Source organism: Penicillium canescens, assembly GCF_028828765.1.
Source record: "Penicillium canescens strain IBT 15451 chromosome Unknown utg000002l_segment0_segment0, whole genome shotgun sequence".
Classification (NCBI taxonomy): Eukaryota; Fungi; Ascomycota; class Eurotiomycetes; order Eurotiales; family Aspergillaceae; genus Penicillium; species Penicillium canescens.
Window position 1 is genome coordinate 2,865,473 of NW_026703964.1, and position 14,016 is coordinate 2,879,488.

At 49.0% G+C, this 14,016-nt stretch overlaps 6 protein-coding genes across 6 annotated transcripts; 4 read left to right on the forward strand and 2 right to left on the reverse strand.

The window, feature by feature from the left end:
• Positions 1–1,141: 1,141 nt before the first annotated feature.
• On the reverse strand, positions 1,142–2,352 carry N7446_002285 (protein MEMO1; the record flags this gene model as incomplete). The annotated part of the gene is made up of 3 exons (XM_058511034.1): positions 1,142–2,021; positions 2,076–2,144; positions 2,201–2,352. 3 exons carry the CDS (start codon positions 2,350–2,352, stop codon positions 1,142–1,144), a joined length of 1,101 nt encoding a protein of 366 aa, XP_058376570.1.
• Positions 2,353–2,971: 619 nt separating this feature from the next.
• On the forward strand, positions 2,972–3,969 carry N7446_002286 (uncharacterized protein). The gene is made up of 2 exons (XM_058511035.1): positions 2,972–3,208; positions 3,283–3,969. The coding sequence occupies exons 1-2, from the start codon at positions 3,049–3,051 to the stop codon at positions 3,702–3,704; spliced, it is 582 nt and encodes a 193-aa protein (XP_058376571.1). The 5' UTR covers positions 2,972–3,048; the 3' UTR covers positions 3,705–3,969.
• Positions 3,970–4,376: 407 nt separating this feature from the next.
• On the forward strand, positions 4,377–4,750 carry N7446_002287 (LSM domain-containing protein; the record flags this gene model as incomplete). The annotated part of the gene is made up of 2 exons (XM_058511036.1): positions 4,377–4,487; positions 4,553–4,750. 2 exons carry the CDS (start codon positions 4,377–4,379, stop codon positions 4,748–4,750), a joined length of 309 nt encoding a protein of 102 aa, XP_058376572.1.
• A 1,928-nt stretch (positions 4,751–6,678) lies between these two features.
• Positions 6,679–8,402, forward strand: phzA (putative serine/threonine protein phosphatase; the record flags this gene model as incomplete). Its single annotated transcript, XM_058511037.1, has 3 exons — positions 6,679–8,046; positions 8,094–8,246; positions 8,373–8,402. 3 exons carry the CDS (start codon positions 6,679–6,681, stop codon positions 8,400–8,402), a joined length of 1,551 nt encoding a protein of 516 aa, XP_058376573.1.
• Positions 8,403–9,623: 1,221 nt separating this feature from the next.
• N7446_002289 (alternative oxidase) lies at positions 9,624–10,765 on the reverse strand (the record flags this gene model as incomplete). The annotated part of the gene is made up of 3 exons (XM_058511038.1): positions 9,624–10,110; positions 10,207–10,500; positions 10,560–10,765. 3 exons carry the CDS (start codon positions 10,763–10,765, stop codon positions 9,624–9,626), a joined length of 987 nt encoding a protein of 328 aa, XP_058376574.1.
• Positions 10,766–12,258: 1,493 nt separating this feature from the next.
• N7446_002290 (proline dehydrogenase family protein) lies at positions 12,259–13,357 on the forward strand (the record flags this gene model as incomplete). Its single annotated transcript, XM_058511039.1, has 2 exons — positions 12,259–12,494; positions 12,544–13,357. The coding sequence occupies 2 exons, from the start codon at positions 12,259–12,261 to the stop codon at positions 13,355–13,357; spliced, it is 1,050 nt and encodes a 349-aa protein (XP_058376575.1).
• Positions 13,358–14,016: the final 659 nt, after the last annotated feature.

Sequence of the window (14,016 nt, forward strand, 5' to 3'; positions counted from 1 at the left end):
ACAGTGTCACCCTGTCAGACGGGGAACCTCGGCGCTTAGAATCCGGGAATGTGAGTATGAAGAGACTGGACTGTACATTTCCCCCTGCGGATCTGAATATGCACGGGGACATTGAAATGCAAGGGCTTTTGGACAAAGACAAGTACCTGGTGGGATCTTGGCGTGGGATTGGTTGGTCGACGCCTCCTTTGGTCGGCGGCAAATTTCAGGGACTGGCGTGTTTTATGTTGGATAGATAGGGTTGATCGGAACTTTGTATTTACAGAATAGACCTGCTCAGCTTGATCTAGTTCTGTCCAGTCTAGTCTGCGATTTAGTTTTGGGTCTACTGTAAATTGTATAACGCTGCAGACGGTTGAGATCTTGAGATCTTGTCTAGACTTAATCGGTCGAAGGTGTCTCAGAAGGCTAAGCTCCGACCCTGCAGGTAGATTATGACTTCCACGTGGAAATGATTTAAACAAAGGAGGAATCAAAATTCTGATAGAGCACAAATATACATGTCTAATTGGTTGTGGCGTTTCAAGAACCAAGAAAATCAAGTTTCACCCGACCCTTTTTGTGAATAACCTCTTCAAAATTAAAGTATAACCAATTGACACAGATCAAAAACTTTATGCTTCTAGTTCTACGTGTACTTCCCACGAGAACAACAATGCAACCTCATTCTGACAGCCCTGTGATGATCTCGTGCCTTATGCCTTGTTCCGTTGAATATTAGATTCGCATGACTTGCCAGATTCAAGAGCGTACCGATGCTCTGTGTTGCATTCTGAGAGCTCTTGAAGCTGTGGATATCTACCGAGTCATCAGCTGATTACAATTCGGGGAACCTGGGGAAAGATCTCCTGCTGGACCTGTGCTAGCATGTGCCAAGCGTCTATGCTGGTGATTACGGCGATTCAAGGGCGAGTGCTACATTGCATCACACAGCAGAAATGTCCTCATCCTCGAGGTAGGCAGGAGATGATCACAGTTGTACCCGGAGGGCTAATATTCCACTGGGAGTACAGCGGTAAGCTCGTTTGTAAGAGATTTGCGTTATTTCATGACCATTCGTTAAAACATGATACCATTGTTATTAGAAGAAAAGCAAGTTGGACAAATTCTTCGGTTCTGAAAGACGTGACGTGATATAGTTCTAAAGCACCGCAAAGGCAGAAACGTAGCTGACCGAGCTATCGTCCACATCTTTAACATCGGAGCTTCGCTCATAACGCAAGAAGTAGAAACGCCCTTGCTTGTCCGCTGGTTGATTGACTGTCACATTTTCCAGAGCTGCCATGATCACCCCAATCGGATGACGCCCACATACTGTATTACCCGTGCGATCAATGACGTCCAGGAAATTCTTTGCAGACCCGGTGGTGATAGCAGCCATAGTCGCCATATCAAACGCTGAGATACTCTCATGAATGGCAGGCTCACGACTCGAGATACGATCTCGGTGGCGCAAAGAGTGCCCAGCCGAAACCATCTCGATGCTATCGCTGACGCTGTTGGCATCCGCTCCTGGCTGCGGAAGCTGGTCACTAGACAAAGGGAGTGACGGCCCAGGCTTGGGAGCCTGTGGGACGTAGTATGTGTAGCGGAATCGATGACCCCAGTGGCAGAAATCCGAGCTTATGACAAACGCATTGGATGGGTCGGCCAGGTAGGGAGCGAGGAGTTTACCAAATGCTTGTTCTGTTGCAGCTGAGGTATTGCCCACCATGATTGGGACCAGAGGGGGGTATTCTGAGGTCGAGGCATCTGGGTATTGAAGCTGGAGCAAGCGGTGGATGTATGGTAGATGCATCTCAATACTGTGCTCGGCCTCGTCGACGGACTTTGTCATGGTTGTGAAGCTAACCTTGGACCCGTTGGGTCTGGTTGCCTGTGTTGCGAACAGCTGTGTGATCAGCTCGGTATCTAGTGGGAGGGGTTCATCGGATAGAGGGGTACGGTAGGAAGTCAAGGTTGGAAGAGCCAGCGTTGAGAGTGCAACATGGTGCGATGGTCCCAGGATAAAGATCCGCTTCCTAGTGTCATTAGCATTGGAGGTCGGTGGAATGGGTCTGGGGATATAAGCATACGCCTTCGAGAGATCCAGGGCCTTGTATGCGTAGGCAGCACAGGGCCCAGAGTATGAATAACCGGCATGCCTGTTTGATTAGTATTGCTTTGAAGCCCACCCTGCTAGATGATGAGGGTCTCATACGGTGCGATGATCACTCTAGCCCCCGCGGTTGGCAGCGAACCGACATCCATCGTATCCGGCACCAGTCCCAGCCAGCCGTCCAGCTGCCGGGCCAGGGCACGGCCATTGTCTGTATACCATGACCCAGAGTGAGATGCGTGTCGGGAAGGCATGTTTTGTCGCGAATACAACGTAACATTAATTCTAGATGAGTTGAAGATGTGAAGCTCGGGGAGATAAAGAAGCGGGGAGCCATCGTCATGGTGGGGATCCTGGGATCCCCCAACGGCAAGCTCCAATATGAAGATAAAGGGCGGCACGCTTGTTCCTGAACCGAAGTCAGTTAGTTGTATTGGCCGAGCTTCTTTATCTTATTTAAAACACGTAGTGACTCCAAGTCGTATAATGTAGAGCATATGGCTCGGACCCATATGTTACATATTTTACTCTAACGAGTTGGCCATTGAAATTTGCTTGAATCTTGAATCTTCCCAAGGGCATGTTGTTTCTGATATTGAAATGTAGTCCTGAATACCAGTGGAATGAGTAGGTGTGAGGGATGTCGCGTGGTGGCATAGACAGGGTTTCATATTTACGCTCAGCTACCTATGATTATTTATGGCGAATACAATCAATTTCTACCATTAAACCCAGTAATTCTTGTAGAAATGAGCACCAACTGAACTTGGAGATGCAACACTAGCTATATTGCCTGTTTCGGACTAGCGTGACCAGAATGCAACGCGAAGCCCGTAAATGACGCGCTTAGCCAATCGCATTCTCAAAGTCCAGCCTTTCTCTTCCTCTCAATCTCACTCACTCAGACTCTGGACACTCAATTCCTCCAGCTTATCCTCTCATCAGCTACCATGTCCCTCAAGCGCAAAGCTGAAATCGCAGCTGTCCCATCCAGCCCATCAGTTCCGGCCCCCAGCGAATGGGCTATGATGATCGATGGAAACAATTACCTGCACAGCCGGACACGCAAACGCTTCAGAGACGACCGTCCCAGCGACCAAGTGATTTACCGTGCGTGCTTCATTCTGGCCACAATTGACCATCCCTTGATCGCATTGTCGTTCAACCTTGCTGACAGACCACAGAGAACACATTACGCTGGATCTTTTCTGCCCAGAAGCAGCAAGTGCCTGCACGTACGATCGAAATGGATACAATGGATTCAGAACCCACCCTCGAAACACCCGAGGAGGTTGACCCGCGGCAGCAAACATTACACCGGTTCTTCCAACCAACACCCCAGCAATCATCATCCTTCCGACCATCCCGTCAAGCGCTTGCGCCTCGCGCAAATGAGACAGCTCTGGCCCAGGAGGACAGTCTTCGGCGTCGGGCGTTTGATCAGATGAACCCGGTGAACAGCTCCAGCACGAGTGACAGCAATAGCCCCGGGTTCAATCAGATGGGCGCTGACATGGATATGGACATGGATATGGACAGTGGCAGTGGAAGTGATGGATCCGGCCAGTTGTCCAAGAACTGCTTTGGGGGTATGGCGTGGGTGTGATTTGGTTGCACGCGACTTCGTGACCATCATAGCTGCTGGTGTTTATATGCGGAGAGGGTTACTTTCGCCTCTCCTTCTTTCGTGATACCTATTGGGTTATTAAGGCAAGGTGTTTTAGGCTACAACCAGCATTGAGATTCTTCTTTTCCGACGCGAAACAGGTATTTCGTGTCTTTGGCGTTGATGGCGATTCGGGAATAATTGAAAGATCATGGGCTATAGCTTTCAGTGAACATAATTAGCTAGATACCTAGTTTAATTCGGGTTATTTAAGCGTTACATTTTCAAAAGAACAGCGCTGAAGTAGATAGGCAATGAAGTAGTATACGTTGACTAGTGCTGTAAGAATCGAACAAAAATAAGCCGAGAAACTTACAGAACTATTTTACTTGCAAAATATATCAGTATGGTCCCAACTCAAATTTATACATGTGCTTGGTCAGAGCTTGTGGCCTCAGGCTCCACAAACGGTCGTTTGCCCACCTGCGCACGTCGTCCTTCCAATTGAACCATCACCTGGAGAAACGCCATACCTGCCATGAGAACCATTTAATCCGTCCATAAAACCTATACCCATCTTCTTCTCCCCGAGTCTAGCAACTCCTCAGCTTGACACTCGGACTTCACCTGGTGCAGTAGAACTCAGCAGCTGACACGAGCACCCCGCCAACCATGGACAACAGCCAAGGTACTCAGTACTTGGAGAGGCTACTGGGACGCTCACTGCGGATTCACACGACAGACACTCGGATGTTTGTCGGGCTGTTCAAGTGTACCGATGCAGTAAGTGGTCACTTGCGGGGTCCTACAGGACGGACACTCTGAGCTGGACTGATCAATATCAACAGGACCGGAACATCATCCTCGCCAATTCCTTCGAATATCGCATGCCGACCACATCCGCCGTACAAGCCGCCGTAAACGAGAAGGAACAGGCCGAAGGATCAGAAGCAAAGAGCGCAACTGTCAGGGTGAACATGACGAGCCGGCTCATAGGCCTCATTGTGATCCCAGGGCGTCATATCACGAAAATCGAGCTGGAGTAAACCTCTAGGCTCCAACACAGACTCGTATCCACAAGGCCTTCATATTCCTGTTTCGGGGAGTGGTCTCTACTCCATCCTCGAATGACAAACCTGGCTCTATCACCCAAGACCAGCACGGTGGTCGCGACCTATCACATCCAAGCGCCCACTACGCCGCACTCGGAGTCTTGTCCCTTGTCCCTTATCCCTCCCCTATGCCCTTGTCATCCTGGTCCTTGCTCCGCTAGCACGTGGTTAGGCGTGCGGCTGCCAAGGAGGTCTGCCTTACGGGCCCTGGCGCTCGCTGCTCTATCAACGTGGCACAGGGAACACTGCAGCTGCATCACACTTGGCTTGGCCAGTAGACCCGCTGTTCGATATCACTGAGCGATTGGCAGGTGCTCTGGATTAGCAGGGATGGAGGGGAAAAAGGCGGTGTCCCCGCCACAGAGATACCTTGGCACGCAGTAGGTGTTCCTTTCGTGCAGAACCAAGACTTATCTGTGGCTCCTGTCCGCTTCCGCTGCGAGCAGGCCAGGGGTGGGATGTATCTTGTCCTTGAACGAACTTTCGCCGATACAATATGTGCGGAAACCGCCAACAGGGGTGCAGCAACACGTTCCCTCAGGATGTGATCTATCTTGCTCCAGACCCCGGATTCGAGTCGTTGAGTCAGCGGTGCTGCACCTTAATCTCTGTCCCTTCCGATAGGAGGCATTGCGGGGTCCAAGCTCCAGGTGGATGTCCTTGCCAATGGCCGGGTAGGTTCGGTAAAAGCTTCGAGTGTCTGACTGGCTCTTCAAGTTCATTTGCACTGGTCTTTTCAGGTGGTCCAAATTCAAATCTAAATGCATGTACGTAGTAGAAACTGAGTTAAGTCGCTTATCGCGCCCTAACGGAGAATGTGTTTGTCTCTAAATGTGAAAGAGCAAAAAGATTAATATCATAAGATCCACGGCAAGGGCGCACAAATAAGTTATAATCAAAAGTACGATATTTTCGGCTATTCTTGAGTGTGAAGCTGGAGAAAAAGTTAGAGACTCCCCACTGTAGGTCCTCACAACTGGTTCTCTCTATATCTATGCGTAATACACTAACATCTCAAAGTTATAAATATCCAAGTCCAGACTCCTTTGTTGTATAGACCGGACCGAGAGATCCTCCGAGATCACCGAATCGAGACCGCTGTGGCCAAAAACATAGCAGATCGACTTTCTCTCGCGGTGGCGGAGTCTTCCCCTCTCTCGTGCTCTCTCTGCTCCTCACTTCTTCCCTTTCTATATCTTTTTTGGGAGATCCTTTGTGTGTGCTCCCCTTTCAGTAAGTACAACTTCGTGGCGTTAAACGTTACCGCCTGCGGTGATGTGGATAAATACTCCCGTCCAAACCCCGTACATAATGACGCATTCCTCTACCCGCAAATCCACCACCTCCTCCCCTTGCTTTTTCTATCTCTCCAAACCTCCACATGCCATCTGAGTCTTGGTGGAGTTCAGCCCTGCATCCCGCGCTTGCATTGCCTGTGAAAGAGGCTAACCCACTGTACAGGAGAGCTTCTCAGCCTGCCGCTTCGGAGCTCCAGCCCTCCACTTACCTTTTGACCTTTTCCATCTTCTGACACCTCCTCTGTCTGCAGCCGCCATAAGTCGGATCGCTTGTTAGATATTCGACTCCATCTGATCATTTCATCGTTCCACTTGCAACGGTGATCGCTTCTACACTTTCCTACATCCGCATCTCTCCGACTTGGCTTGGGGTGTCAAAATCACTGTTCGCAGATCCCACATCGGACCGTTTTGCAGGACATCCCCGTGCTTAATATACGAGTGAAGGAGCTTGGGCCAAGACATTCCAACACAAAAGGGGCTTTTCTCGGCGTAGCACTTTGAACATCTCCGTTTGTGCAATTTTTCCAACCCAAGCTTGGCAGTCATCCAAGCCTTGCAATCATGGGTCAGTCACATTCCAAGGGCAACGCTTCAGGCGACCCTTTGCAGTCCTACCCATCCTTCTCCAAATCCGATACGAAGGAATCTCTTCGCTCCTTCCGCGGCTCAATCCGATCGAAAATCCCTGGCGCTCGGAGCTCTGACAGCCCTCGTGGTTCTACCACTGCCCTTTCTCGAACCGAAAGCCAGACCGACAAATCTGATGTTGGCTCAATCAAGTCGGCCAAGTCAGGGGGCAGCCGCCCTGGCTCCAATGCAGGCCTTCCCCAGACGCCTGGCTCTGAAGACGCCTCCCGACCCGGTTCTCCTCAACTCCCGCCGTCTCCTTCGCTTTCTACCAGTTTGCAGAAAGGACATAAGGATGTGAATGCGATGCAGCAGAGCGGTGAGGTGGACCACGTGTCTGAAGGTCCTCCTTCTGGTGGCCCCCCGACCGGAGCCGCGCCAGCTGTTGGTGAATCGATTCTGATGAAGCGCGAGAACCAGCTGAACCCTATCCTGGACTTTATATTGAATGCGCCTTTGGAGACGTCTGGCTCCCCCGGAATGGGCATGGGTGCCTTGAAGTCAATTGACTTGGACGACATGATCACGCGACTTCTGGATGCTGGATATTCTGCCAAGGTTACCAAGACCGTGTGCTTGAAGAACGCAGAGATTACTGCCATTTGCACAGCCGCCCGTGAGCTTTTCCTCTCCCAGCCTGCTTTGCTGGAGCTTTCTGCTCCTGTGAAGATTGTCGGTGATGTCCACGGCCAATATACCGATCTCATTCGGCTCTTTGAGATGTGTGGTTTCCCACCTGCCTCAAACTACCTCTTCCTGGGCGACTATGTCGACCGAGGCAAACAGAGTCTGGAGACTATTCTCTTGCTACTGTGCTATAAGCTCAAGTACCCCGAGAACTTCTTCCTGCTTCGAGGAAACCACGAGTGCGCCAACGTCACGCGCGTATATGGATTTTATGACGAGTGCAAGCGCCGTTGCAACATCAAGGTTTGGAAGACCTTCATCGATACCTTCAACTGCCTTCCCATCGCTGCGATTGTGGCCGGCAAGATTTTCTGTGTTCACGGTGGCCTCTCACCCAGTCTTTCCCACATGGACGACATCCGAGGTATCGCTCGTCCCACCGATGTACCCGACTATGGCCTGTTGAATGATCTCCTGTGGAGTGATCCAGCAGACATGGAAGAAGATTGGGAGCCTAATGAACGAGGTGTCAGCTATTGCTTCGGAAAGAAGGTGATCATGAACTTTTTGCAACGCCATGACTTCGACCTTGTTTGTCGTGCACACATGGTGGTCGAAGATGGTTATGAGTTCTACCAGGATCGCATTCTAGTAACCGTTTTCTCAGCACCTAATGTAAGCTTCCTCATTTGTTTTTCAGGAACACAACTGACTTCTTTTAGTATTGCGGTGAATTCGATAATTGGGGCGCGATCATGTCTGTCTCTGGTGAACTGCTTTGCAGTTTCGAACTTCTCAAACCGCTGGACTCAACCGCCCTGAAGAACCATATTAAGAAGGGTCGCAACAAGCGCAACAGCATGCTGAACAGCCCTGTAAGCAAACCCCTGACCTTTTGCATCTCATGCCAAGGGATCACCACTGCCTCGTGCAACCAGCCGAAGCCTCCCTATGGTTCCCCAGATGCACCCCAATGTTGTCCAGCTGCTAACGTATCACAGCCCGCCGCGGTATCAGCTCAAAGCTATTAAGCGTGACCATTATTATCTCTTCGAAATTGATCTCAACTCTTGCGATGTCAACATCACTGTCATGGTCTCGACCAGGTCGCTGACCGGAAATGCACACGACAACTATTTTCAGCCCAGCAGCAGCGTGACAACCTACACAACTTTTGAATTGGTTAGGCACACAAAGCTCTGCAACGACCGAAACAAATCATGCACCATCTCCCGGACCCGATGGCTCCGGTATGGATGCCCAGCTGAGCTCGGCGCAGTCTAGAACCGGAACGGTTTGACCGCCCCACATATGGGAACATCTGGCAACAGGAAACGCGCCGGGCCAACCCCAATTTGCAGATTCGATGGACGCGCTGGGACAAATAGGAGGAACGGCCGATCTAGGCCACTTCATTGTCGCCTAATCAGGCCCAAGTCACGGGGGCCACCAGATACACATGGTTTTTCGGGGCTTTGCAATGGGTTCTAGTCAAGCTGGAACTCTAGCCCTTGGAAGTATCTGTGATACAATACCGTCTCCTTATCTACTATCGTCTTCTTCTGCATGTATCTCTGTACTCTCTTCTCTATCATCCCAACCAAATGGAGTTACTTGGGGATTCCGAAGCGTTCTTTACTCAAATGTTTTCGGTCCTACACGTAACCAGTACAATAATGCTAACGTTGGAATCTCTCTCATTATTTTTGTGTGTAAACAAGGATTCTTGGATTCTTCTAGATAGGTCATAACCACCCGTTAAAGTGGACTACATGGCCAAGATATCTCTCATACGCCAAGCCAATCCAAGTGTACACCGCTATTAGGTCACCTGGTCTCTTGAGTTATCAAAAGGCAAGTGTCATTAGCGAGAAAGAAACCTTCGACCCCAGCATAGCTTATCGACTACACAGCCAATGTTGTACGGTTTTGGACATCCCGGGACCCTTCCCGTGCCGCGGCAGCCTACCCGCCAGTCTTCACGAGGCACCCGACACGTTCACAGAACCTATAGGGTTCGTTATCCCAAAGTAGAATTTGAACCCGGTAACAAGAAGTCCGATAATGAAGGATCTAGCGGCAAATCTATGCAGGCGAATGCCCTATGTTGGATAACTTTCTACCCTAATAGCAAAGCCAATAACAAAGCATTCTAACTCTAACCAAGTCTAACCGAAGAGCAAACAACGTCAAATCAACATAATAGCCAACACATCACACCTCCTTCCGACCAGCTCCAGCCCTCAATTCCCTCAGCTCCCCGAACCCTTCAACCCCCTCTCAACCCCCCTAACAGAAACCGGAACCCTAAACTTCGCCGAGAAAGGATTCGGATCAAAATCCTGATCCAAGTTACCCAGCGTATGATTAACATCCCGATGCTTCGCCTCATCCGCACGCACATACAACAAAAGCGACTGCATACACCGCTGCCCCTCAGGCATCGACCAATACTTCACAGCCATGGCTGGAGCCTGCAATTCCTTCCAAGCGGGTAGATGGCCGTTCTCAAAGTCCTGGATTGCCTTGGTGTATGTGATCACTGCTTCTTCTTCTAGATATCCCACGAATCGGTGGCAGATTTGTGGGGAGATTAGGTATGCTAGGGAGAAACCGCTGAAGAAGACGCATTGCGCGCCTAGGACCATTAGGCGCATTAGGGGGCCTGGGGAGGCTAGTTTTAGGAAGGTTAGGAGGTGCATTCTTTCGTTGTAGGCTTCTTCGAGGAGGGTTTCGATCCTGGGATTCGTTAGGTTTTGTTGGATTGTAGGTGGGTGTAGTGTAGATGATAGGTTTATTGGATAGGATAGGACAGAGTAGGGAAGGAAGTCTTACCATCCATTATCTCTTCTCATTCTTCGAATGCTTTTCAAATGACGTAGCATTCCTGCTACCATACCCGGGACACCAGCGACACTTTCCAGGAAGATGAATCTTGTGATCCACTTCTCTTCTGTCATCACGTTGCTTTTGGAGAGGGTGTTGCTTGTTGCTGGTTGGGAGCGGTAGCCTGAAACTAGGTCCATACCCCAGCGTAAGAAACGTACGCTTATGAGCGCTGTTTTATCTTGCCAGGTGTGGGCTTGGCGGTGGGCGGTACGGACGGCGAGGATTTGTTCTTTTGAATAGCTGTTGAGAAGGGTATGTTAGATATTGATATGTTTAGTAGGTCACTTGATTGGACTTACACGGGGTGAGTCCATGATGACTTTTGACTGACTTGTGTGTCTGTTGTATGATGTCGCTTGATAGATGTCAGAGCAGATATACCCGTGCCCCTGTATTGGCTTTGCCTAGCAGGTCGGACAAGACTTGGATTTTGTATTGAGAGGCATTGAGAACGAGTGGGCGCAAAGGAAAGGCGCACCATGCCAGTTGAGAGGCTCATGGTCATGGCTATGAAGCAATTTGAGAAAGAATGTTATTTAAAGAGATCGAAGTATAAGAGAGAACTATACAATGTTTTGATTTGGAATTGGACCAGAGAACGCGACCTTTTATCCCACAAGAGTTCTGCTTCCTACGATGCACAATGTAGACCGTGACTCAACACGCACCTTGTTGACTCCTGTTGAGAACGAGGTGTTCTAGGATATACAGTGTAAGCTTGATATTAGCGCCAACTGTAGTAGTGAAGCTGTGGCTCTAAGGAGAAGTTCACGTCCTGAAACCCTAATCGCCCCGATTTCATCCGACATGCAGATCATCCCTCCGCCAGAGTAGTTCTGGGCATTTAGTGACTCATAGGGAATTGAACATTACAGCTTGTTTATATAAGTTGAATTTTAGCAAGCAAGTCAAAGATGATTATGGTCTATACTTCCGTCTGGATTGATGTGACTCTTGTGACTGTGGTGGTATCATGACCTTATGTTCCAGTTGCCTTTCATGAGACTGTTCGCAGCAGGGGAAAGGTCAACAATATTTCCCGAGATTTTCTGTGTGTGTGGTTTATTTGCTATTGAGTAATTGTCTGGAGTTAGATAGGTGAATACCGACCTAGTGCTATGTCAAGTGTTCTAGGGCATCAGCTCCATAGGTCTTGGACACACGTACTCACCTGCTTTTCCACGCATCTTAAGAACATCGATAACATAACGTGACAACCACTTGTAAATCCACATGATTATGCCAAACATTATTCATCTTAACGATCTAAACGTTATCGGTAAGCAAACCGTTGATAGCACAAGAAACCCCGCCACCGGCAACTCTCCCGTGCAAGCAGCCCACGATCGAATTCTCTGGGACACCAATTAAAAACAAGATTTCAAGCGGGCATCTGGGCTCAATTGCCATCTCTGTGGAGCGCATGTGCAGCACAAATGACTATTAACCCCGCATGTTGGAGTATGTTCGTTATCAAAGATATCGGACGCCTACCCGAGATGCTACTTGATACGGTGCGAGGGGTATAGATCAAAAGGATAAAGAAGCTGGCTCAATCTCTAGGTCTGTCACGAGCAATAGCTCCGTTTCAAGGATTCATCTCAAGAAATGGGTGCCTTGTTTCCTGGAAAGCCTCTCACGGCTCTTACGAGATGCACCCTTCCAACGAACAATGTGTCGATGCAACTGCGTTTGACTTCAACCCTGCAAGCACAAGCACACGCGGCACACACACAGTCCAAAGCAGTCTCTAATGCTTCGTCGTCACCTCTTTCCGCTTTACCAGCACGTGTCTTGCTCAGATCGTTGCTGGTTTCCACAGTATCATCGAAGAGATACTTACTCATCCCCGCCCTTTCTGTTATGTCCTTCCTCTCTAAGCCTAACCGAATCTGGCTCTTTGATGTGGATCGGAATCCTCTCTTGCATAAAATATTGAAGAAGACGTTCTACGATCAATTCTGTGCTGGAGAGAATGGCGCCGAGGTCAAATCCACAATGCAAGAACTGAAAGATATGGGCTTCCGCGGCGTGATCATGACATACGCCAAAGAAACTGTGTTTGATCATAAGACAAATTCTCAGAATGGGCTGGGGATTGCGGCTTTGAAAAATGAGCATGGAGATGTCTCCATCAATGCTCCGGTCCTGCAGTGTCCCAGCATCGAATCTTGGCGGGAAGGAACAGTCAAGACAGTTGATATGTTGGACGGAGAAGATTATCTAGCAGTTAAGTATGTTGTTATCTCACTTCCGGATGATATAATGACTGACTCTTTAAAGATTGACCGGGGCCGGAACTAAGGTCACTGAAGCCTTCGCCGCCGGAGAATTGCCACCACAACAGATGATAGACGCACTGGACGAAATCTGCACCAAGTGCAAAGCCAAGAACGTTCGTGTCCTCGTCGACGCCGAGTCCCAGCATTTCCAAAAGGGCATCCATCGTATTACTTTGGATCTCATGCGCAAATATAACCGCGACGGATATGCTTCCATTTACAACACTTACCAAGCCTACCTGAAGAGCACACCAGCAAAGCTCGTCAAAGACCTTGCTTCGGCCAAAGAAGAGGGATTCACACTCGGTCTCAAGGTTGTGAGAGGTGCATACATGGCCTCTGATGAACGGTCCTTAATCCACGATACAAAAGCAGAAACGGATAATGCATATAACACAATTGCCCATGGGGCATTGGTAAAGAATATAGGAGAATTCGGGGATAAGGGAAGCCAACCTTTCCCATCAGTGAATCTTTTCCTCGCAAGTCATAACAAGGAGAGTGTGGTGACTGCCCACGAGCTCCACAAGCAGCGTGTCACTGCGGGTCTGCCCACTATCCCTGTGCGCTTTGCCCAACTTCATGGCATGTCCGATGAGGTTAGCTTCTCTTTGCTTCATATGAAGGATGGCGATGGAACACCTGAGGTTTATAAGTGCTCGACTTGGGGTGGCCTTGGTGAATGTATGGCATATCTTCTTCGCCGGGCAATTGAGAACCGTGATGCTGTTTTGCGGACGGATACTGAGTACCAGGCGTTGAAGTCCGAGACTTTCCGGAGATTCAAGTCTGTGTTTTCTCTTTCCTCTAGGTAAATTGATGATTGGTTTATTGAATAAAGAATTTACAATCACTCAAATATCATTGAGGTCCCAGAGCGAGAGAGAGTGCGTGTGTGTGAGAGAGGAAGAGAAAGAGAGAGAGAAGACATATGGTAAATTAGACACTGCATATAAAGCAAAACTCAAAGTGGTAATTACACCGAGGCTCGCTCGTTTGTCAATAAAACTCCCTGAATCCTTCAACCATTTAGGCAAGCTTGATATGAGGTATATAAAGCCACCCTTCTCTTCCACTCGTCCTTTCTAACAGACGACCATCTAAATATTCTTCGAACAATCCAATACTCCGATCCTCATACTTTCCCAAACATTATCCAATATCCGCCATCAACAACAATACGATGGAGACCCGCATGATTGAATTGAGAAGAACCAGCTTCTGGATGTATGGCCTCCTTTCGATGTTCATGTTATAAACAAGGCAAGCTACTAACGGTCTCTTTATAGCAATATACCATCTCCTACTGGAACAGCATTGGCAGTGCTAAACAAGCTTCTTTCGGCAAGAGAACGGAAGCACTCGAGTTCCTCCCCAAATTGAAGAGATTCACGAAAGAAGAGTTCATATCTGTGGAGGCTCTCAGCCCTTTATATGACTGCTTTGATAAGGAGCCTCCGGTTAATACGCCCTT

Excerpts from the sequence above, each read along its gene's own strand:
- N7446_002286 (XM_058511035.1), top strand. The coding sequence starts at position 3,049 with ATGTCCCTCAAGCGCAAAGCTGAAATCGCAGCTGTCCCATCCAGCCCA. Across the intron at positions 3,209-3,282 it reads CAGCGACCAAGTGATTTACC|AGAACACATTACGCTGGATC; the intron begins GTGCGTGCTTCA and ends GACAGACCACAG.